The 24048-nt window shown below is 45.7% G+C and overlaps 1 protein-coding gene and 1 long non-coding RNA gene across 3 annotated transcripts in view; one reads left to right on the forward strand and one right to left on the reverse strand.

Annotated features, from left to right (window-relative positions):
* The window catches only part of LOC142830150 (uncharacterized), a 33230-nt gene extending 26067 nt beyond the window's left edge, over positions 1–7163 (forward strand). For both annotated transcript variants that reach the window (XR_012905128.1, XR_012905127.1), the window contains exon 3: positions 2357–7163. This is a non-coding gene — a long non-coding RNA (uncharacterized LOC142830150). The remainder of the gene's footprint in view (positions 1–2356) is intronic.
* Positions 7164–13454: 6291 nt separating this feature from the next.
* Positions 13455–24048, reverse strand: part of SNX4 (sorting nexin 4) — a 58432-nt gene continuing 47838 nt past the window's right edge. Inside the window, exons 10-14 of the mRNA XM_006137659.4 lie at positions 20982–21071; positions 19430–19529; positions 17889–18034; positions 16290–16404; positions 13455–15498 (exon numbers count right to left, since the gene is read on the reverse strand). Of these exons, the coding sequence (XP_006137721.1) occupies positions 15451–15498; positions 16290–16404; positions 17889–18034; positions 19430–19529; positions 20982–21071 (499 nt within the window). The 3' untranslated portion in view covers positions 13455–15450. The remainder of the gene's footprint in view (positions 15499–16289; positions 16405–17888; positions 18035–19429; positions 19530–20981; positions 21072–24048) is intronic.

Genomic DNA, 24048 nt, shown 5'->3' on the forward strand with positions numbered 1-24048 from the left:
AGTTCCTGAAACACCCACCGTTACTCCACCAGCAGAGATGATCAGTTTGCTGGAATGCCTGCAACAGCCTCAGCATCTCCTTCTGTTGGCTGAAATGCCTGCAACAGCCACCCCCTCAGCTCCTTCATCTTCTCCAGGTTCAGTCTGGCCTCTCATCAGCCCCTTCCTGATGCTGGCTGACAAGCACAGCCCAGACAAGTATCCTATCCTGAGTACCTGCCTTCTTCTTTGTGCTCCACATAGATCACTCCTATGGGCCCCCTTCCCTGTGCCCTGGCCCAGCTTTTGATACTGTTCTCTTTCCTCACAGCTCTCCAGCTGGTGGGCTCATTAGCTCATCAGGCTACAGGTGCAAGTGATCCTTCTCCCCCTTCCTGACTGCAACTACCTAAATCTTTCCTAGCCTAGCTGCCCCAGGGCCCTGGGTTCAAATAGTGACCAGGCTTGTTTCCAAGGGGCTCTGTTTATGCCTAGAAATGGCACCCTGTTGTGTGTGCATATGTGGGGGAAGAGGCAGGGCACATGGTCACCCAATTAACCCCGCATAGATTACTAGTGAAAGGTTAAACAGAAGGGCTGTGTGTAGACTAGCCAGTTTTTCCAGAAAATCAGCCGCTTTTCCGGAAAAACTTGCCAGCTGTCTACACTGGCCGCTTGAATTTCCGCAAAAGCACTGACATCCTACTGTCTGAAATCAGTGCTTCTTGCGGAAATACTATTCTGCTCCCATCAGGCAAAAGTCCTTTTGCGCAAAGCTTTTGCGCAAAAGGGCCAGTGTAGACAGCTCAGATTTGTTTTCAGCAAAAAAGCCCCTATCGCGAAAATGGCGATCGGGGCTTTTTTGCGGAAAAGCGCATCTAGATTGGCCACGGGCGCTTTTCCGCAAAAAGTGCTTTTGCGGAAAAGTGTCCGTGCCAATCTAGACACTTTGTTCCGAAAATGCTTTTAACGGAAAACTTTTCCGTTAAAAGCATTTCCGGAAAATCATGCCAGTCTAGACGCAGCCCATCAATCTGTTACTTTTTTCTGCAAAGTCCCTCTGTGGTGATGCCTTGTTGATATCAGGGGTGAGGGTACACCAGAGGTGACCTGTGCCCTGTGGGGGAGGGTGGGCAAAAGGGGCAGAGTGAGGGCACCCATCTAGGAGTCGATCCCTTATGCCCCCCCCCACACACGCATCACCTATGGAGAGCACAATGTGAAGGGAAAAGATGTGACCACCCCACATGGGAGGAACCATCCAGCCCCACCTCTCTGGGTCAGGGTCAGGGCAGCCAATCCTGCCAGTTGGGGATAGGGAAGGCAAAGGTTCATAACCACACAGATTCTCCCTGGAGTCTGGGGGGCTTGCACCCTTGTGGACATGAGAGCAGGTAGGGGGTGTGGGCAATGTCTTCCAGTGTGTTCCCAGGCACCTCCTGCCCCGTGCCACTGCACCCTCCTTGCCCACGTCTCCTCCTGCGGTGCCTCTCTCACCCGCCAGATTTCCAGCTCGCTTGGCCCTTGTCCCTGCCAGCAAGGCCCTTCTTTGGGTGGGTTCTGTGTGTGTCCCATGACACAGTTTACCCTTGCGGGATTCCGTCCATGTTGTTTCCCGTCCCACCCCCCAGTATTACTAAAAGCAAGGGCACACAGCACTGACTACGAGAGCCATGCGCTCCCTCTGCAGCCAATCAAAGCGCTGCTACAGTTCTGCTAGCACACCCCACAGACTGTAGGTACGCACACGCAGTCCTCAAAACTACCCTGTCCCAGGAGACCAGCTTGGCCACAACAATCTTGCCGCCCACTGAGATGAAGGAGGGTCGTTCATGCAGCCCACTCACTAGCCTTGGCTGCTCATCACTATTTTAATGGGAGCTCCATGTGTAACATCCAAAGGCAGAACATGCCCAAAATATTTCTCCTAAACAAGTGCAGATTACTGGTGTTTTTATTCCTCACTTAGGCTACATCTACACTGCCCAATCTTGCGCAAGAACATATGCAAATGAGGTGCGGCGATAAATATTCATCATTGTGCCTCATTTGCATACTTAATGAGCTGCCATTTTGCGCAAAAGCCCCTTGTGCAGAATGGTGGTTCATTAAATATGCAAATGAGGCATGGCGATGAATATTCATTGCTGCACCTCATTTGCATTGTTCTTGTGCAAGATTGGGCAATGTAGACGTAGCCTTACAGTACAAGTATATTAGTAGAGATCAACATCTGTAGAGCAAGTACATGACAAAGATTCTCTGGACTCAGATGGTACAGAGTTGGATTGCTGTAACTACAGTGCCCAGAGACTTTGGGTATGGATTCAGATTCATTGAACACTGTGAGCTTCACAAACTTCCATTTTGTTTTCAGGTCCCTGAAAAAATGTCTTACCTAAGGATTGCCTTTTAGGGTTGACTTCTCCCTCAGTCCAGGATATTTGGGTTGCACGTCTCTCCCTGTAAATACTGAAAGCTGCTCACATGCTTTTCCGAAGCTCTGGAGTTTGACCACAACCCCTTTGCCCTTATTTTGGAGGAACATTTCCAACACGTGGAAAGTATCTTTGCTGTGCATGGAACGCAGGGACTAACAGCAACAGAGCAGGCAGAGCGCAAACAGATGTTGTTTAAGGCAGTTTCCTTGCTTGTGCTATTTTTTGCTGATTTTTTTCCCTGGTGTTCACACTGCGAGGAGCGGATCTAGAATTAAAATGCAATAATTTTCTTAAGGTAAACCAAAATGCAGCTGTGGATTCAGTAACTGTTGATCAGTCTCAGTCTCTGTACCTTCCATGCAATATTACACACTGTGGATGGTCAGCAACGGTTAAGTGGTAGACAATGAAAACACCATGTTTCCTTTCCTGCCCAAAGCGAGAAAGTACTTCCTCTGTATGGCAAGCAAATTGATAGCTTTGCAGTCTAGAAGGACACTTTAAGGGTACATCTAGACTACAAGCCTCTTTAGAAAAAGAGCATCTAGACTACAAGCAGATTTTTTGAAAAAGTGGCTCGCTTTTTTGAAAGAGAGTCTAGACGTTCTCTTTTGAAAAAGCACAGTTGCATTCAATAGCGCCTTTTTTGAAAGAGTACTTTTGAAAAAAGGCGTTATTCCTCGTAAAATGAGGTTTACTGTGATCGAAAAAACTGCCGTGTTCTTTCAATTTACTTTCAAAATAATGCAACTGAAGTCTAGACGCAGGTGAAGTTTTTTCGAAAAAAGGCTACTTTTTTCGAAAAAACCCTGTAGTCTAGCCACACCCTTGCACTTACATTGTCTGGAAGCACCTGAAAGGCTGAGGTGTGCTTGGCGAATCAGGTCCAGGCACCATCATCATCTCAGAGTCCAGAAAGGAACCAGAAAAAATGAAAACAAGAAGCAGCTTAGCCATTCCTAGCCACCAAAGGCAAATGGCATTCTGCATAGTTGGGGGCAAAAGTGGAGAGGCAGGCTGTGACTGCCAGAGACAAGAGGAGCAGGGAAAACTCTAAAAAGCCACTCATGTTCTCTGGTTAGAAACTGCAGATGACATCTCTGGTTATCAAGCTGGATGAATGGAATGGAAAGTTGTGTGGGACATACACCTGCTTATGACTTCTCAGCCCAACGTGCGAGACAGTCATAGAATCATAGAACACTAGAACTAGAAGGGACCTCGAGAGGTCACTGAGTCCAGTCCCCTGCCCTCATGGCAGGACCCAGTAACATCTAGACCATCCCTGATAGGTGTCTGTCTAACCTGCTCTTAAATATCTCCAGAGATGGAGATTCCACAACCTTCCTAGACAACTTATTTCAGTGTTTAACCACCTGATGGTTAGGAAGTTTTTCCTGATGTCCAACCTAAGCCTCCTTTGCTGCAGTTTAAGCCCATTTCTTCTTATCGTATCCTCAGAGGCTAAGGAGAACAATTTTTCTCCCTCCTCCTTGTGACACCCTTGTAGATACCTGAAAACTGCTATTATGTCCCCTCTCAGTCTTCCCCGTTCCATACTGAACAAGCCCAATTCTTTCAGTCTTCATTTATAGGTCATGTTTTCTAGACCCGTAAGAAGAGGTTACTTACCTCGTAACTGTAGTTCTTCGAGATGTGTTGCTCATGTCCATTCTGATTAGGTGTACGCGCGCCGCGCGCACGGATTCCGGAGCTTTTTTCCCTTAGCAGTATCTGTAGGGCCAGCAGGGAGCCCCCTGGAGTGGTGCCGGTATACCGGTGCATATATACCCCTGCTGGCCCCTCCACCCCCTCAGTTCCTTCTTGCCGGCTCCTTCCGATACGGGGAGGTGGGTGGGATGCAGAATGGACATGAGCAACACATCCCGAAGAACTACAGTTACGAGGTAAGTAACCTCTTCTTCTTCTTCCAGTGCTTGCTCATGTCCATTCTGATTAAGTGAGTCCCTAGCCGTGTCCCCCCTCCGGAGGCGGGGTTGGAAGGTGACTAATTATCACATTAACCTTCTGCAGAACTTAGAACTGCCCTCCCGACGGCAGTATCTTCCCTGGCCAGTTGCGTAATAGCATAATGCTCCGCAAAGGTGTGCACCGATGACCAGGTCGCCGCCCTGCAGATTTCCAATATCGGCACGTGGGCAAGGAACGCCTCCGACATTGCCTGGGCTCTCGTGGAATGTGCCGTTATGCGCGGTGGTGACCTACCCGCGCCCTTGTAGCATAGCCGAATGCAGGAGGTAATCCACCGAGACTGGCTGCCCACGCATTCTTTCCGCCACTGAAATAAACAATTGAGTAGACTTGCGGAACCCTCGTGTCCTGTCTATATAAAAAGCCACCGCCCTCCTAACATCCAGGCAGTGCAAAGCCTGTTCCCTGGGGGACGCGTGTGGCTTGGGATAGAACACTGGTAGGTAAATATCCTGGGAGACATGGAAATGCGAAACAACCTTGGGCAGGAACCCCGGGTGTGGACGCAACCTCACCTTATCTTTAAAGAACACCGTGTAGGGCGGTTCTGAAGTCAGCGCCCTAAGCTGACACCCTCCTGGCTGAGGTAATGGCCACGAGGAAAGCTACCTTGTAAGACAAGTGCTTCAAAGAGCACGATGCCAGAGGCTCAAAAGGTGGCTTCATAAGGGCAGTCAGGACCAGGTTAAGGTCCCAAGCCGGGACCGGTGGTCTCCCATATAGCATCATCCTGTCAATTCCCTTCAGAAACCTTTTAACCATGGGTTTGGCAAAGATGGACCTCTGACCCCCCCCACCCCCGGTGTGAAAAGCCGCTATAGACGCTAGGTGTACCCTCAGGGAGGCTGTGGCCAGACCCTGTTCCTGCAGGTGGAGGAGGTATTCGAAGACAGTCAGGTCCGCCCCTTCACCTAGAGCGAGCGTTCTGTCCCCTAGCCACGAGGTAAACCTCTTTCATTTAGCTTCATAAAGGGCCCTAGTGGATGGCTTCCTGCTCTCTAACAGGACCTCCTGGACTGCCCTGGAGCAGGCCCGCTCCGTGACTGAGAGCCACTGAGGAGCCACGCCGCTAGGTGCAGAGATGACAGGCTCGGGTGGAGTGCTACCCCGGCCTCACAGCTCTGAGAGATTAAATCCGACACGAGGGGCAGCCTCAGTGGGCCCTCCACAGTCAGATCCAGCAGGGTGGTAAACCAGTGTTGCCGGGGCCACACTGGCGCTATCACGATGGCCTGGACCCTGAATCTCTGCACTCTGAGTAGTGTGTCGTGGATCAGAGGGAACAGGGGGAAGGCATAGAGTAGGCCCCTGGGCCACCTGATGTGCAGCGCATCGCCCCGAGAACCCAGACCGTGTCCCATGTACGAGCAGTACTCCCTGCACTTGGCATTGCTCAGTGTCGCAAACAGGTCCAGGCGGGGAGACCCCCACCTTTGGAAGACCCCGTGAAGTATGTCCCACCGGAGTACCCACTCGTGTGCTTGGATCGAACGGCTGAGCCTGTCCACTAGCCCGTTCCTGGTTCCTGGGAGGTGAGAGGCCTCCAGGCAAATGCCATGGGCCACACACAGTTCCCATAGATCGAGGGCTTCCCGGCACAGGGGAGAGGAACACACCCCACCCTGTTTGTTGATATAAAACATGGCCGTAGTGTTGTCTGTCAGCACCTCCACCACTCTGTTCTGTAAGTGGGGAAGGAACGCTCTGCAGGCCAGCCTGACCGCCCGCAGCTCCTTGATATTTATATGGAGGGGAACCTCCTCTGGCGACCACATACCTTGCGTCCTGAGGTTGCCCAGGTCAGCGCCCCATCCCACGTCCGAAGCGTCTATGACCAGCTGCGCCGACGGGGATACTCTGGTGAATGGGACTCCCGCACACACCATGCCCTCGTCCTTCCACCAGTTTAACGAGCGAAGAATGCCCTGAGGTATAGTCACTACCGCATCTAGCAGCGACCTCAAAGGGTTGTGCGCAACCTTAAGCCACCCCTGCAATGGGCGCATGCGCATCCTGGCGTGGTGGACCACATAAGTGCATGCCGCCATGTGGCCTAAGAGCCTCATACAGGTCCTTGCCGTCGTAGTTGGAAACTCCTGCAGCTCCACTACCAACGAGCGGATAGCCAGGAATCTGTCCCTCGGCAGAGACGCCCTGCCCAAGGGTGAGTCCAGATGGGCCCCCACAAAGTCTATCACTTGCGTGGGGTCTAACGACGACTTGGCATTGTTTATGAGGAGACCAAGGCTCCCAAACAATGCCCTTGCCCAGGTGACGTGATCTATCACCTGTTCTCGAGACGTGCCCCTTATCAACCAATCGTCCAGATATGGGAACACCTGGACCATGTGCCGCCGCAGAAACGCGGCGACCACTGTCATGCATTTGGTAAAAATCCTCGGGGCCGTACACAGCCCAAATGGGAGGACCGTGAACTGGAAATGGTCCTGACCCACCACGAACCGTAGGAACTTAATGTGACTTGGAAAAATCGAAATGTGGAAGTACGCATCCTTGAGATCGAAAGCAGCGTACCAGTCCCCCTTTTGGAGCAATGAAATGATGCAGGCCAGCGTCACCATCCTGAATTTTGCTTTCCTTATGAAGGCGTTCAGGTTTCGGAGGTCTAATATGGGATGCATGCCCCCTTTCGCCTTGGGTACTAGGAAGTAGCGGGAGTAGAAACCCTTTCCCTTCACGTCTGGGGGCACTCTTTCTACAGCCCCTAGTGCCAACAGGTTGGACACCTCCTGCCGAAGGAGCGTCTCATGAGAAGGGTCTCTGAAGAGGGACGGGGAGGGGGATGGGAGGTAGGGTAGGAAAGAAAGGGGATAGTATACCCCTGCTTTACCAGGTCTAGGATCCAACGGTCCGAAGTGATCTTTATCCACTCCTGGTAAAAAAGGGAAAGACGGTCCCCAAAGAGTGGGTAGGTAGGTGTGACTGGTAATCTGCTCTCTTGCATACCTTCAAAATGAGGGCTTAGTTAGGTGACTGGGAGATGGCCCTGCGCCTCTCTCGGAGTCTGACCGAGGGCCCCTACGCCTGCCTCTAAAGAGGTCAGGGCGACTATTGCTGCGGCCCCTCCTGCGGCCCCTATCGTTTTGCCCTCGTCTATGATAGGGCCTGGCCCGGAAGGAGCGCCTCTGAGGGGCCGAGGTGTGTATCCCTAGCGACTTTAGCGTCACCCTGGAGTCCTTCAAGCTATGAAGCTTGGAATCAGTTTGTTCTGAAAACAGGCCCGGCCCCTCAAAAGGCAGGTCTTGAATAGTGGTCTGCACCTCGGGCGGGATGCCAGACACCTGCAACCATGCGCTACGCCTCATGACCACCCCTGTGGCCATAGTGCGGGCAGCGGAATCTGCTGCGTCCAAGGCCGCCTGGAGGGACGTACGCGCCACCACCTTTCCTTCCTCTGTCATAGCCCCAAACTCCTGGCGAGATTCAGGGGGAAGCTGGCTGACGAATTTTTGCATTGATGCCCATGTGTTAAAGGCATAACGCCCCAGCATTAGCTGATGGTTAGCTAGATGTAGCTGGAGTCCCCCCGTGGCGTAGGCCTTCTGGCCAAGCAGGTCCAATTTCTTGGGCTCTTTTGCCTTCGGGGTAGGACCTGGTGGCCCTTGGCGCTCCTTCTGCCCCGCGGCCTGTACCACTATGGATCCAGGAGCTGGGTGGTTAAAAAGATGCTCGTGCCCTGCTTGGGGTACGTAGTACCGTCTCTCGACCCCCTTTTGGGTCGGCGCAATGGAGGCCAGCATTTGCCACAGGGTTTTTGACAATTTGTCCACCGTTTTATTCAGTGGAAGCGCCACTCGACCAGGGCCCGCTGCCACAAGAATGTCCACCATAGGATCTTGGTCCTCGTGGACCTCCTCGTGCTGGACCGCTAGGTTGACCGCCAGCCTTCGGAGCAGCTACTGGTGCGCCCTGGCATCCATTGACGGGGGCTGAGGCGCGGGGTCAGCCAGGGCCTCGTCCGGTGAAGATGACGAGAATTCTCTCGGGGGAACTACCTCCTCCTTGCCGAGCTGCACCCCTGGTTCCCCTTCTACCGAGATGTCCATATAAACCAAGCCCGGCTGGGGCATAGCCTCCTGCCCTTGACCGACTACCGCAGGTCTCGGCATCGTCACCATGGACGAGCTGTCTCCAGGCGGAGGGGCTGTTAATGGGGTGGCAGATGGGGTGCTGCTCCTTTGGGATGACCCTACCGCCGGCACTGTAGGGGGTGGCCCCTGGGCCTGGTGGTAAGCCCAGGGCATCCAGAATGGCCACTGGGGTTGCCCCTGCCACTGCTGCTGGTCTGCCGATTCCCGGTGAGATGATCTAACGGATGAACGAGACCTAAGACGGGATCGAGACCTGTACGATGATCTGGCTGTCGTCACCAATTCAGCCTCAGACTCCGATGAATACTCCAAAGCCGACCGGGGGGAGGGGGGAGGCATGAAGCCTGCACCCTTCGCTGTGCCGCCATGGCCGATGGCTTGCCCCTGTGGTCCGTACGCAGTGCTGGTGGGAGCATAAGCGGAGGCCCTTGCTGCGGCGGTACTGTGCACAGCTGCATCTGGTAGGCTGGTAAGTAACCCACCGGTGCCGCCACGTGCTGTGGCACTGCGGTATGCTGCTGCGATGGCACTCCCAGGGTGTAAGCTGGGATCGGTGCCGGGAGAGGCAGCAGCATCGTTGCCATGCGGGGCACCAGCTGTGGTGCCGCGGGTGGCATATAGTACGGTGCGGGGCCCTGCACCGCCCACGGGCCCGTCTGCGTTACTGGTCCCTGCACCGGTGCCAGGGCCATTGGTGCCGCAAGTGCACCCGCTCCTGGTGCCGCTGCCAGTGCCGACTCCGGTGCCGGTTCCCTTGCCGGCACCGGGAAATGCTGCTGCTGTTGGGCTGAGGCCTGCCCTTCGCCCAGAGAGGCCCACGGCCCAGCTGCCATAGCCTGCTGGGGGGCACTTGAGGCTGACGCTGGCGCGGTCCGCTCCTGCGGCACTGGGCCCTCCCCTTCCTCCGTGGCCATCTGGATGAGGTCCCGGGCCGCCTCAAAGGTTTCTGGGGTGGAGGGCCGACGGACCTCTCCTATCCCCGTGGGCTGCCCCGGGCTCTTGCCCTTGTCTGGGCTGCGCCTCTTCTTCGAGGCCTTAGAAGATAGGTGCCCCTCCTTAGGGCGCACCTTCTGGGCACTCCTCTCTGCAGAGCGTCCCCTCGAGCTCTTGGAGGCCCTCGGCACCGGGGACTGCAATCTGTGTCTCGGTGCCTTGTCGGTCTCAGGTCGGTGCTTGGCCGACACGGGTGCCGCCGACAGTGCGCTGCGGACAGAGTGAGGGCGCTCCTCGCCCTGGGGCTGCAGTGCCGACTCCATTAACAGGAGTTTCAGCCAAGAGTCCCTCTCCTTCTTGGTCCGGGGCTTAAAGCTCTTACAGATAGCGCAGCTTTCGGCTCAATGACCCTCTCCCAGACACTTTAGACAGTCGGAGTGGGGATCTCCGCAGGACATAGGTTTAGAGCAGGAAGCACAGGATTTAAAGCCCTGGGGCCCTGGCATGCCCTCCCCTGACGGGGAGAGTCCCGCTGTGCTCCCCTATCTAACTAATTACATTATTTACAACACTTAACTACTTAACTAGATAAAACTTCAATTAGAACTATAATACAACGGATAAAGAGATACAGCTGCTAAGAGATAGGCTAACAGCCTGAAAGCATGCTCCAGCTACCATCACGGGCGGTAAGAAGGAACTGAGGGGCTGGAGGGGCCAGCGGGGTATATATGCACCAGTATACCGGCGCCACTCCAGGGGGCTCCCTGCTGGCCCTACGGATACTGCTAAGGGAAAAAAGCTCCGGAATCTATGCACGCGGCGCGCATACACCTAATCAGAATGGACATGAGCAAGCACTCGAAGAAGAATCATTCTTGTTGCTCTTCTCTGGACCTTCTCCAGTTTCTCCACATCTTTCTTAAAATGTGGTGCCCAAAACGGGACACAATACTCCAGTTGAGACCTAATCAGCACAGAGTAGAGCAGAAAAATGACTTCTTGTCATGTCATGACAAGGCACATCGCATGTGTGCACAAGAGATCTCCAACTGTCCAAGGAAGACTGATGATCCGTCTTGGAGACTGTGCTAAGAAGAAGAGAGAGAATATTCTGCAAGAGACAACAGGATGGTGTGCAGTCTTCTTAGAGATAAGATGCAAGAATGTCAGTCCAAGATTGGTTGGGGATCTGAAGTCCATAGACCAGGAACTATTGGTGATGATGCATGCCAGCACTAATGACAATGCTTTGGATTGCTTGGTCCTGGCTCGCACTGAGTCCAGCAGCCCCTGTTCTTGGCAGCTAACCCTGTCTGCTGTGAACAGAGGCTGCTCCGACACCAGCCCATGTTCATGGCAGCCAGGGCTGGCGTGCACAGGGGCTGCTGCTGGAGCAACTCCTGTGCATGACTGGCCTGGGCCGCCGCAAACAGGGGCTGCTTGGCGGCAGCAGCCCCTGTCTGCAGGAGGGGCCAGCTCCCCACTGGGACCCCGCAAAGAGGGGCTTCACAGCAGCTTCCTGTCCTGATAGAGGCAGTGGGGGGAGGGAGGGATGTAGCAGGCAGCACCAGCTCCTGTTCCCCCTCCCCTTGCTGCCTTTCATAGAGACAGCAGTGGGGGAGGGGAAGCGAGTAGTTGATACTCCTGTCGACTACCCAATAAGCTTATGTCAATTCCTCGCTAACATCCCTAATAAGGACCTACATGTGGCAGAGCAATTTAATAAGAAAAAGCTCTGAAATCTAGCATACATAGGTCTAAAGACTGGAAATTGAAGCTAGACAAATTCCAATGTGAAATAAGGCACACATGTTTAAACAGTAAGGCTGATTACTCATTGGATCAGTTTATCCAGGAGTATGGTGTATTTTCCAGCACTGGAAACTTTAAAATCCAGATTGGGTGGTTTTCTAAACAAACATGTTGTAGTTCAAACAGGAATTAATTCATGTATATCCTATGGCTTGTGTTAGGTAGCAGGGCGGACTAGATGGGTACAATGGTCCCTTCTGACTTTAAAACCTATGACTCTCACAGGCCTAGCTAATTTAGCCAAAGGAATTTAGCACTAAATGACAAACTACGAGATATATTTTGTCCTCAGAGCCATACCACTGTCAATGGAAACTGCACACACATCTGAGAGCCACAGCTGGTTACTTACAATCATACTAAATAAATAAATGTGTCAGTCTTTGAAGTGCCACAGGACTCCTCATTGTTTTAATCAAAACAACAACACATTACATCCAATTTGTAGTTAACTACATGGAAGTCAGTGGAGTAAATCAGTGATAGATAGATTTCTTTACTACAGCTGTATGCAGAACTTCTTTATATATAAAAAACACTTAATATTCTGCCTAGCAAAGGTTTTCACAATGGCAACTGAATATTTGTATTACTGCTATAAACGGGTGAATGGCTGCAGTATGTTTCTCCTGGGTTTGCAGAGTTTACATTAGTGCAACATGAAGTACTTCTTACAGACACAAGAGGGCGAGTTCAATTGTATTTTTCTTTTTGCTATGTCAATTCCATCTATGCATAGTCAACTGTACCAGAATACTAAATAGCAGCAGATTATTGACATTCATTTATATGCAGCCATTTTCTAAAGCAAAGATGATTGTTTTCATCATGTGCCAGGATATGTAAAGAAACTTATTTGTCTGTCAAAATATTTACTGTAAGTAAACAAGATAATAATCACAGAGCTCACTGAATTAATGCGGTGAATCCTGTAACTGGGCTATGAGCTAGCATTACTCATAGGAGTTGTCTGACTGGACGCATGAAACAAGTCACCTTAATATTTGCAGGCTCTGAGCATTAGCCTGAGGTTTGAAGTCAATCAAGATAGACCCAGCTTGCCTCCAACCTGGTTCAAATAGGTTCCATTAAAAAAAAAAAAAAAGCAATATTGCAGCCAAGTTCTGCTTCACACTCACTCAGCATTGCTAGTGTTTGCCACCCAGATATTACCAGCAGGATCTGGGAAGGAATCTGGGGTGGCGGAGGGGGCTCAGGGCTGGTGGTGCGGGATGCAGGAGAGCACTGTGGACTGGGGCTGAGGAGTTGGGAGCATGGGAGAGTGCTAGGTTGAAGCAGAAGGTAGAGGTGTGCGAGGGGTCTGGCTGGAAGTGCACCCTTTGCTGGGTATGAAGAGTTTGGGCTTTTGGAGGGGGCTCCAGGCTAGGGCCACAGAGTTCAGATTGTGCTAGGGGGAATGGGCTCTGGAAGAAAGTTTGGGTGCAAGAGGGGGCTCAGATTTGGGACAGAGGGTTGGGGCACAGGAGGAGATTCCGGTTCCAGGCAGTATTTAGGTCGGCTTCATTAATAATTCTGTAACTGTGGACAATTTAAGGATTAAGCCAACAGCAAGGATCTGAGAATGGTAAAGGGCATTTTGTTGGTTATCCAGCGTGCATCGTGGCCATGCATATTTCACAAAGTATGGCTTTTCAGAACTGCATTAGTCATGCGGATCCTATTAGCAACATGGAAACTGCTGTTAAAAAGATAATTTCCCCTCCACAGTTTGGCAAAGCCTCCCGTGGCTGCCAAGACCACCAGTTATGGAGTTTCGAAGCTAAGGTAGGAAAAACATCACAGAAGTTGAGCACACCTTTGTTTTCACACTTTTGTCTTTTCCAAGCTTTTTCAGATTTGATTAAACCTTTCCAAAAAAAGTTTTAACCTGAGTAAGGCAATGGTTCATATGAAATGCACGTGGTTCCATTTAATCAAAAGACAAGGTGGGGCCAAAATTAACAGGAATCTAGTTTCAATGTTAGCCAGACACTACCTTCTTTACACAAAAAGAAAGTCATTTAGTGACTTTAAATCCCCCCCCCCCCACACACACAAGATTAAACTCATTTTTGGAGTCTAATCTCTGCAAAAATCTGAACCCCCAATATGGAACAATCATTTTTCTAAGCCAGAAAATCTAAAATACAGTATTTTGCAAAAAAACAAAACACAACAAAAATATCAAAGAGCAATTTTATTTAGCATATTTGGCACGAAGCTTACAAGAACTGTTTTGTTCCCATCTCAAACACAACTAGCAAGAAAAAAGGCATATAATACATTTAGTAATTTGAACGGCATGTAAAATATGGGGGGGGAGGGAAGAGGCACCAGAAAGATCTATCAAACAAAATCAAAGTGCATGAAAAATATTTACTCCAAGTGCCTCCTCATATTAATTAAGGCACCACTACTCTAGAATGTTTACTGGATACTCTAAACGTACAACTCCTTGTTTTTGGAATGTACAAGTCCTTAACTTTACTTGGTCTAGGACCTGAATGCCACAGTTCTTTAAAATGGAATGATTTTGTAAATATGAAATGGGGAGACTTTCTGCTCAACGTAACTTCTTTGTGGATGAAAAATTTGTCATTATCCTTGCCTTGAAAAGGTAAGGCAGAGGAACTAAAAGTATAAACTAATATTTAACCTTTTAATAAATTTAGATCTTAACATACACAAGCGCTTAATGATTTTAAAATTTTTTAAATGATTTTATCACAAAATATCACTGCAAAACACAATATCTGGTACTGGAAAAATGCATGGATCATTATAGCAAATTTTCAAGCCTTTTGGCATACATTAAATCCAGTATCTGAAATAATGTTTAATTATTATAAATATATGATTCAAGTGAATATTATAGCAAATCTTCTTTTGGATCACTTACTAGGTCTGCAAATTCCAGAGGCATTTAAAACATGTAGCAACACCCAATGTTAAACAGTTATGGTGGGGTTTCTTTGTTTTGTTAAGATTCCGCAAAGCTAGCAAGAAATAAAGATGCATTGGCTTTTGAAGACAAATAGCTCAGTCTAACAGATTAAATTTATTCATTTGCCTTTTAAAATATTACAGCCAAACAGTAAGAACTACATTAATGTTGATAACTTGTCATAATAATTCACAGGTATATGTGCAATAGTGAAACATGGTGTTTTAAAAGTAAAGCAAAGCCTATTTAGATTGGTGATTTACAGAACACCATGAATCTTAAATATTCAAAAGAAAATCAGCTATTTTCATGTCCCCTTATATTTTAAAAGGGACTATTTCTATAGAGCTAAACTGCAACTGAGGCTCTGAGAACAGGGCCACATTTACATCTAGGGTAAGCCATTTCCATAAATGGAATCGAAGTTGTACCTGAGTACACCAGATCTGAGTTTGGCTTAGTTGAGTCATTAATCTCCTTTACCAGTTATCAAAAATTAGTTGACAGATGAATGTCAGTATTTAAATTCTAATGGGAAAGAATAAGAGAGAACTATCGTGTAGAACTGTTGTTCAATTCCTCTATTGTAGAGGGAATGAAGAAATCTCAAAAGTTTGAGACTGTTTAACCTGAATTTTGGGAAAAACAAAACAATTTCTCCATGGAGATACAAAGGCATGTATCTATGAACCCTAGGCAGTACAATGAATTTCAGGTTTTGTAAACCTCAAGAATACAACTGTATGCACCATTAACAAAAATAAAAATAAAAACAAAAAAAACAGCCCTCTTCCCCCAACCCTCTAGTACTACAAATCCTAACCATTAAGGGCAGAAGGTGGCATCAGGAGATCTAATGCAGAACATGATGGTTCAGAAGATACAGAGACCAGTTCAGTTGTATATGACACTGTACCTTTTCAGGTTAGTCTGGACTTTCCCTAAAGCCTTTGCCTCAATGTAGAACTGAAGCTTTCATTAACCCCTTCACCCCTCAATTATTTGCTACATGTAAAATATGCCACAAAGTGATTGATTGGGACTAACTACATAAGAATATTTCCTTTCTGTCCTCTATTAACACAACTACAATCAGCATAAAGAAAACTGTATTTACCCAAATCATTTATTTCATGATTTATATGTAGATCATGTAGCAACTTAGTATCTGTGATTGTGCACTTGTGCTTCTGTTCTCTGGCACTTTGTTGAGGAAAAATTAGTGTCTGGAGAATCACATCTTGCTGAAGCACTCTTTAGCATTTGTCCAAACTTGAATTCCCTTTATTTAAAAAAAAAAAAAAAAAAGTGATTTTTTTGCTTTTCTAAACAAAGGAGCCTTGCAACAAACAAACATACCAAGTTTGCATACAACTGCATGATTAAAGTATACAGGTAAACTCCCACTGATTAACAGGAACTTTACATATATAAAAGATGGGAAAAGATTACAGGATTTGGTCCACACCGTTTAGTGCATACTGTTACCAACACAGGAGATTCTCAATTGATACCATCTACATTTTTTGTTAGTCTCTAAAGTGCTGCAGGTCCATTCGTTGTTTCAATTTTTTTTTCCAGTGACGCTATGTCTACACAGCAGTATTATTTCGGAATAACTGTCGAAATAAAGTTGAACTGGAGGACTGCTTACGCCGACACCTGTAACCCTATTGTATGAGGAGTAAGGGAAGTCAGGGGAAAGAGTGTTTTCTCTTGAAATAACTGCTGAGTAGATAGCACCAAAAGTCAAAATAAGCTATTTTGACTTAAGTTACATAATTAGTGTAGCTAAAGTTGCATAGCTTATTTTGAGTTTAGCCCTGCAGCGTAGACATGCCCTTACAGACTAACATGGCTACCCCGAGTCTCTTAACTTCAGTGCATGCTGGGAAGAGAGAGAGGAGGCAGCAAGGATATGGCATCTTACATGCACGATGGACTACACTGTAGCTCCTAGTCAACTGATCTCCAGCCTCCTGTGATAGCAGTTCTCCCATTTGTTACAGACCTACATCTGGGTCACCTACTACCATGTATATAGATGTCCTGTCTGTCAGAAGCAAAACCTACCTTTTTGCACATACTAATCTGCATCACAGCGTAATTTATGAGGGCCTCTTTCAAGTCATGATTCTTTTGCTCTTTGAAGCGCTCAATATCTGCCCAGGCACTTTTCACAAACTCTCTGAAAATAAAACAATATTGTTTTGTCAATGTGTTTAAAAAAAATACTTAATATATATTATGGGCCCAAGCCACCTGCTACTGAATTAACTGGGAGGAGGACTGTGCCTTTATCAATACCTGAAGTTCTGCACTTTCATAGTCTACAAGTTGGATCATAGAAATTACTCTGCATCTTGGATGGCATCCTCATTGAATAATTCTACTTGCTCTAATACTGGAGTAATTCACCTAGTTCTTCAGAGATTGTTTAGTAGCAAATCATACAGTTTTTTTAAATAATTGGAGACCTTCACAGACAGATCCGAATGAGGTTATTCTACATGGTCACAGAACTAAATGAATAATAAATTTATATTCAGATTTTGCCAGGTTTGTTAAATACTTTTGTGCCAGTGCTCTGGTGAGTGGCTTCGGGCCTCAGTGTACTCTTACATCATCTCATTTTCTCTGAGAATCCTGGAGTAGGCCATCTTAAATGCTTGTGGCAAATAAATTTTAAGTCAGTAATGTACAACTGCTTGGATGTTTGTAGAAAATGAACACAAAAAGGATACTAGCGTAGCTGAAGCAAATTAATTTCAGAATAGAATATTTCCTTTTCCTGTTTGTCTGCAATATTTCCCTCCACTCTACTTAACCAAAGCAGGGGCAAATCCAGACACTAAAATAACGCACAGCTTACTGCTTGTACTGGATTGCACAAGCTAGATAAGTATTCATTTGAAAACTGCTGCCTGAGCTATTAAAGCAGATGTCCAGCGCTTCTGTCAAGATGATTAAGGAATTCCATTTACCATGTCCTAATTTCTATTGAGTATTTTGTTGTTTTGAACTCTGTATGAACTAGTCTGTTTCTTATCTTTTGGTATGTAAGAATTACAGCTAACAGATAGCATACTCATCTTTCCTATAATAAAAACAAATGTGTTCTGACACAAAAACATTGGTTTTAGAATGTCAGCTCCTATTAGTTAGAATACTAAGAATCAGTCGGTCATTCAAATATAGCTTGCTAAAACCCTTTACTCAAATTTAGGAATTCCATTTACTCAAACAGCAGTCAACTATCTTTCATGCAAAACATTCTAAGGAATTATTAGCTCCAATATCAGAAGCCATGTTTATAGACTAAAATTACATCTGAATTCTATATTCAAGTAGCCATTAGAAAGCTTAAAGCCTTGTTTGCTTACAGTCCACCTGTTAAATATATTACCAGCTGAACATGAAACAAGGAATCAGCCATTAAATGGAATTCAGTGACTGGAAAAGAGATCAACTCTTACAAAAACTACTCCCATAGATGAGGAGCTAACCGAGTGTACTGTACTTTATTTCACAACGTGCAAAAGACAAGAATTTTTATAGACAGCTCATAAACACCGAGGATATATGGAAAACTACTATAAAATACAAACACCTTTATGAACATAATTTATGATTTTTACGAACACTTTGTTTTGAACACATCAGCTCCTTTACCTGCCCTCCACGTTTTTAGATTTCAGTTGTTCTTCCCCTTCATGTATTTGTTCTTCAAGCACTTTTATTTTGCCTTCCCTTTGCTCAGGAGTTTCCTGACCAAACAGTTTGCTTGTCATTCCCTTCAGAGAAAATGTTCTCACAGTCTAAAAATCAAACAGAAAAAATACTCTAAGTGATTTGTTCCAATAGAATAATTAATATTGGCTGGCGGAGTTCTCACACGGACATCATAAAGGGCTCTTCCACTGGAAAAATGTACTACTGCTAGGTGGATGAAAGAGATGTGGAAGTTCAAATTAAAACCAATTATTAAACAAATCTATATTAGAACATTTTGAATAAATAGGAGTTATCTAAAATGTCACAAAGTCACTAACCTCTTCAGAAACCGCCTTCAGATTTCATTGTCATATGTAGTACATATTGAACCTCTCTAGTCTGACACTCTTCTGGTAGGGCAACATCCATGATTTTAGTTAGCCAGATGCCCACTTTTTCATGGGTGTGGCCAAGTTTCCTGCAGTCACATACACTTTGTTTACAGCTACCAGTTCTGGCTCTCAGTGTTCTGTGGTGTTATTTAGCTCTTGTTTATTCCTAAATGACTTGTAAGAACCCAGAAATCAGGGGAAGTATTTAATACTGACAGACAATATTGATCTCCTATGGTTTGGCACTAGTCTGGTACGAAGGGTGCTGGTTTAGAGAGGCTCAACCTCTATTATAACCATGTTATTAGAGACACAAGGTGGGCAAGGTAGTATTTTATTGATCCAACTTCTGTTGGGGAGAGAAATGAACTTCCAAGCTTATACAGAGTTTGTCTTCAGGTTTGGGAATGTACTCGAAGAAGAGCTCTGTGTAAGTGCAAAAGCTTGTCTCTAACAGAATTTGGTCTAGTAAAGGTATTACTACGCCCACTTTCTCTTCTAGTAACGTGACAGATATGATTCTTATGGCTTGACCCACTGACCAGTGAACTAAAAGGAATGACTCCCATTGACTTTAATGGGCTTCACAGTGGACCCATATTTAATGAATTTGTATTCAGACACCAATTTCTAATCTTCAAGTAATATTACTTATGTTAAATAAAAAATTAAATAATTCCACATTAAATTAACTTTAGCTGTAATTGTTCACGCTGTTTATTCACCTTTCATAATAAATGAAAAAATGAAGCTTAAGCTTTTAAAAAGGTACAAAGATTTTCCCCCAAAAGACTGTAATTAACCAGAAACTTTGATCTTTGTCGTATTCTACTACTGTATTTCATTTCACTTGAAACACTTCAGATCACCTTAACTGCATGCCTGTACTTGCTAGGACTTTCTAAAAAAAAGCCCGGGATAAACTGTCTAACTCACCATGAAAATAAGTTACAGTACCCCACTAAAAGATCTATATGTCATATGATACTTGTTATCATAACCAGCTGTCCATATGCTGTTAGAATGACATCTAAATGGCATTTAACTTGGTTAGCGCTCTAAAAAAAAATTTAAGTCTTGAGGAAGAAAATGGAAAAACAGACTCACTCCTGTTGCCAGTTCTTCACACTGCTGTTTCTTAGATGCCAGGTCCTGAACAGCCATTTCCAAGTCATACTGCATTAGTTCATGTTTCCTGCAAACTGCCCTAAAAACAATCAGTGAACGATTTGTCATGTAAACTTTGTCTTGCTACCTTTTTACCCCCTTCTAAACTTAAAAAAGGTACAAGTGTTCCTTTTTGCATACATTGTGTTCAGTTATTTATCCAGCCTGGATTTAATCACCCTATAACAATAAATATAACTCTCTGCTAGATTACAACGTTTCTGGCGTGTTAGTGACTTTCTAATGCAGTGACCCTAAGCATAATTTCCTGCTAACTCATTTTCTTAGACCAAGATTTTATATAAAAGATAAAACCAACCTATAAGGCAGTGTTTCTTAGAGCAGTCCACGGATCCACTCTGAGAAACCTGCTAACTGGCTGCTGCAATTTGTTTATTTACCAGCTCCGCAGCCATGGAGCCTCATGGCTCCCATTGTCTTCAGATCGCCGGGCCGCCAGTTAGCAGGTTTCTTAGAGTGGATCTGCAGACCACTTTGAGAAACACTGGTCTAAGGACTTCCTTGTAAAATAGTTTCATTTAACACCAGGGAAAAATTCCAACTGCAACAAAGGGTTTACATGACATTTTGGACACTGACTAGGATACAGGCAAAGATGCACATTAAATTTAGGAAAATGCCTTCCATTGTAACTTAGTTCAGAGAGTCAAAATTGCTTGAGTATACTACATTATTTTTGTTTGTAAAAAATGATACTGTGCTTAAATTTATATAGTGCCTTTCATAAGGATCCCAACATGTCTTTCAAACTGTACAAATGGATTTTCAAACTCGAGTATTACCACCTCCTTAGTGAATGTGGTAACATAGCAGGAGGACAAAGTACTTGAGGACAGGAAGGAGTACTAGGGGAAGTTAGGGAGGCAAAATGTAGCCATCACAACTGGAAGTTATAGTTTTAAACAGCTGTAAGTTGTCAGAGCCAAGGCAGGGCAGCTGACAGCCTCGCTAGGATCCTGGGCAAGGTGTGTGTGTGGGGGGGAGAGAGCGAGCTCTGTGCTCCTGGAAGGGAGGGGGCCTTGAGCCCCAGGCTCTGGTACCTAGCAGTGGTGGCAGTCGTCCACTTTGCTCTCCTGTTGGCAGGCCTGGCCAGAGCTTCTCTAGTGTCTCATAATGGAAGATGGCACCTCCAACAGAAGATTGTACTAGAGCAACATGCTGAGGCATTGATTCAAAGAGATGAACACAACTTAACATACAACATTACTTCCAATAGCACCTGGATTTTGACGGGAGGTTCTATCATTGAATTACTAACTAGCTCAGCTATATTCAACTCTGATTGACTCACTGGGCAATGTAAGATGGAAGCAAATAAAAGATACAAGGGATTTGGAGGCTTCAGAATGTAACTGTAATGTTTTCTCCAGAAGCAAAAACTGTAAAGACAGAAGTCAGTGGAGCATGTCCCAAAATAAAGCAACAGAAGTACAGGGGTTCTACTCTTTGAACTGTATGTTAACATACTTACCGCAGAGCTTCTGCATAGAAAAGATATTCCTTTAGCTGATCTGCATAATGCTCTTCTTCTTCTAATATATCATCAATAGAAGCTGCATATCTGGTAAAGTACAACCTTTGGTTAAACACAAGACTTCCTGAGTTAGCTTCTTAAATGATATAAATACTGTAAAAGGGAAAGAACCCTATTTCTTAGCACAATCATAAAAGTTACCTTAAGAGTGCTCTTCATTGCTGAATTTAAAAGATATATTTTAATGCTGAAAAGACTAATATAAACACTCCTGAAGGTCTGTTTCCTAAGCTATTACTACAATGAAGTAATAAATCTTACAACAGTCAAATGTTTTTGCTGAAGAAGAGGCCATTTTTATTATAGGAAAAGGGAAAAAAACTGGCTAAAGAAATTTATTCTTTTTCATCAGTGATTTTCAGCAGGCAGTGGCAAAGTGAAAAATATTTATAACAAATTTCCTAAAGAGCATAGCATCTTTAAGGTTTGGTGAAGTGAACCTGATGCCTTCTAAAATGCTACAAGCAAGATTTAAGAGGGGGTTTTCACTTGACTCTCAGTCAACAGTCAGGGGAACAATGGCATTTGAGAGTCCTCAGCACACTGCAGGATCAAGTCTTTTGTACTTCCTTAAGTAGCAAGTCCAGCAACCTATGTTGCACAAATAAGAATGCCAATTCAGACTAGCAGTTATACACGCCAAGACTTTTAGGAAAGGATTTTCTAAAGTACTCAGTGTTGCCCTTATTGTGTCCACTCTAGTCACGAAGTATTTTATTATTGCTCCCACTGCCTTCAGTGGAGCAGAGTTAGGCTGAGGCTAAGACATTTCTGAAAAATCCCAACCCCTACTGCATGTCGCAGAAAGTGATTTTTGGATTTACCATCACTTTCAAAGGTAAGAAGTGTTGTTTGACAGCTTTCAGTGGACTCGCATGGTTTGAAAAAGGTTAGCATTTTTAAGCATGCTTAGGGACAGACAGCTCTGTAAAATGGTTACTGCACGTACCTTCTCGTGTACGTTTTGAGTTATATCTGGTTGGCCTACTGACAGAAATAAGCTTTTACTATTGTCAGCAACAGAGCCAATACAGCTGGGAGGAATGAGATGTGTTATAATCCGCCTCCTGTAGCATCAACAAAACCAACTAAGTTTGGATTCTAGAGTCTTTGTTGCAAAGCCTAAAGCAGAAAGTATAAAATAAAACCCTAAATGACAACAATATGTAAGGAACAAGACTGTGCCAATCCCCACCACATTCTTTGTTCTCGTGTTATTCCTTATATCCAGCACTTCATCTGTGACTTTCACACTGTAAGATCTCAGGGACTCCCCTCTCCTACCTGGGTTTGTGAAGCAACCAATACAAAAAGGACTTCTGGGCACGTGTCACAGGGTAAACCATCTTCATACCAAGCACTACCCAGGCCTGTTTTTCTTCCTAAATCATGGGACTTTGGGGGGGCAGGTAGTGGGTGAAAAAGCCAGGCTTGCTGAGATATGCAAGTGACAGCCTCAGTAGGGAGGCTCTCCAGTAACTGGATCTAGGGGAAAACTGGTAGTGGCTCCCAAGCTGAAAGGGAGCTGGAAGTGGGATCTGGAAGAGAGCTGGGAGTTCCTCTACTGAGATTCCTGTAAGAAACAACTGTGGCCGCTAGGTCTGTCCTGTCAAGGGATTGGGTAATGAGCCTGAGGGGAGAATATAGTTCTCCCCCACATCACCTTCAGGTAGGCTATCTGCAGTTTCTAGTTGGGGGAGTGTGGAACCCTGAGGAGAAGACAGGTATAGGAACCCCTCTTGCTCAAACCAAGTGCTGGAATATAGAATAAAAAAAATGTAGGGCCGGTAGAGGTCCTTTAGTTCAGCCCCATGGAGGCAGTCATCTTACTCCTATACCATCCGCGAGAGCTGTTTGTCCAACCTTTTCTTAAAAATTTCTAATGACTGGGATTCTACAACCTTTCTTGGAAGCCTACTCCACAATAACCATCATAATTAGAAATTTCTTTCAACTTAAATCTTCTTTGCTGCAGATTAGGCTCTTTACTACTTGTCCTATCACCAGTGGACATATGGAACAAATGATCACAAACTCCTTTCTTAGAACACTAGAACCGGAAGGGACCTTGAAAGGTCCCTCACAGCAGGACTCAGTACCATCTAGACCTTCCCTGATAGATGTCTTTCTAACCTGCTCTTAAATATCTCCAGGGATGGAGACACCTCAACCTCCCTAGGCAACTTATCCCAGTGTTTAAACACCCTGACAGTTAGGAAGTTTTTCATAATGTCCAACCTAAACCTCCCTTGCTGCAGTTTAAGCCCATTGCTTCTTGTCCTATCCTCAGAGGCCAAGGAGAACAATTTACCCCCCTCCTCCTTGTAACACCCTTTTAGATACCAGAAAACTGTTATCATGCGCCTTCTTCTCCTTTTCAAACTAAACAAGCCCAATTCTTTCAATCTTCCTTCACAAGTCACATTTTCTAGACCTTTAATCATTTTTGTTGCTCTTCTCTGGACCTTCTCCAGTTTCTCCACATCTTTCTTGAAATATGGTGCCCAGAACTGGACACAATACTCCAACTGAGGCCTAATCAGCGCAGAGTAGAGCGGAAGAATGACTTCTCATGTCTTGCTCACAACACTCTTGTTAATGCATCCCAGAATCATGTTTACTTCTTTTGCAACAGTGTCACACTGATGACTCATATTTAGCTTGTGGTCCACTATGGCCCCTAAATTCCTTTCTGCAGTACTCCTTCCTAGACAGTCGCTTCCCATTCTGTGTGTGTGGAACTGATTGTTCCCTCCTAAGTGGAGTAATTTGCATTTGTCCTTTATAACACTCCTTAACATATTTGAATATTGTTATCACGTCCCTCCTCAGGTTTCCTCCTCATGACTAACTATTACTAGATTTTTAAGCTTTCTTCATAGGGTTTCTTCAGGGTTTCCAAAACCTTTTATCATTTTTGTTGCTCTCCTCTGAATTCTCTCCAGTTTATCCAAAACTGCCTCCTGTGTCTCATACACAACACCGCTGTTAATACACCCCAGAA

This window comes from Pelodiscus sinensis, chromosome 7 (assembly GCF_049634645.1).
Source record: "Pelodiscus sinensis isolate JC-2024 chromosome 7, ASM4963464v1, whole genome shotgun sequence".
Lineage (NCBI taxonomy): Eukaryota > Metazoa > Chordata > Testudines > Trionychidae > Pelodiscus > Pelodiscus sinensis.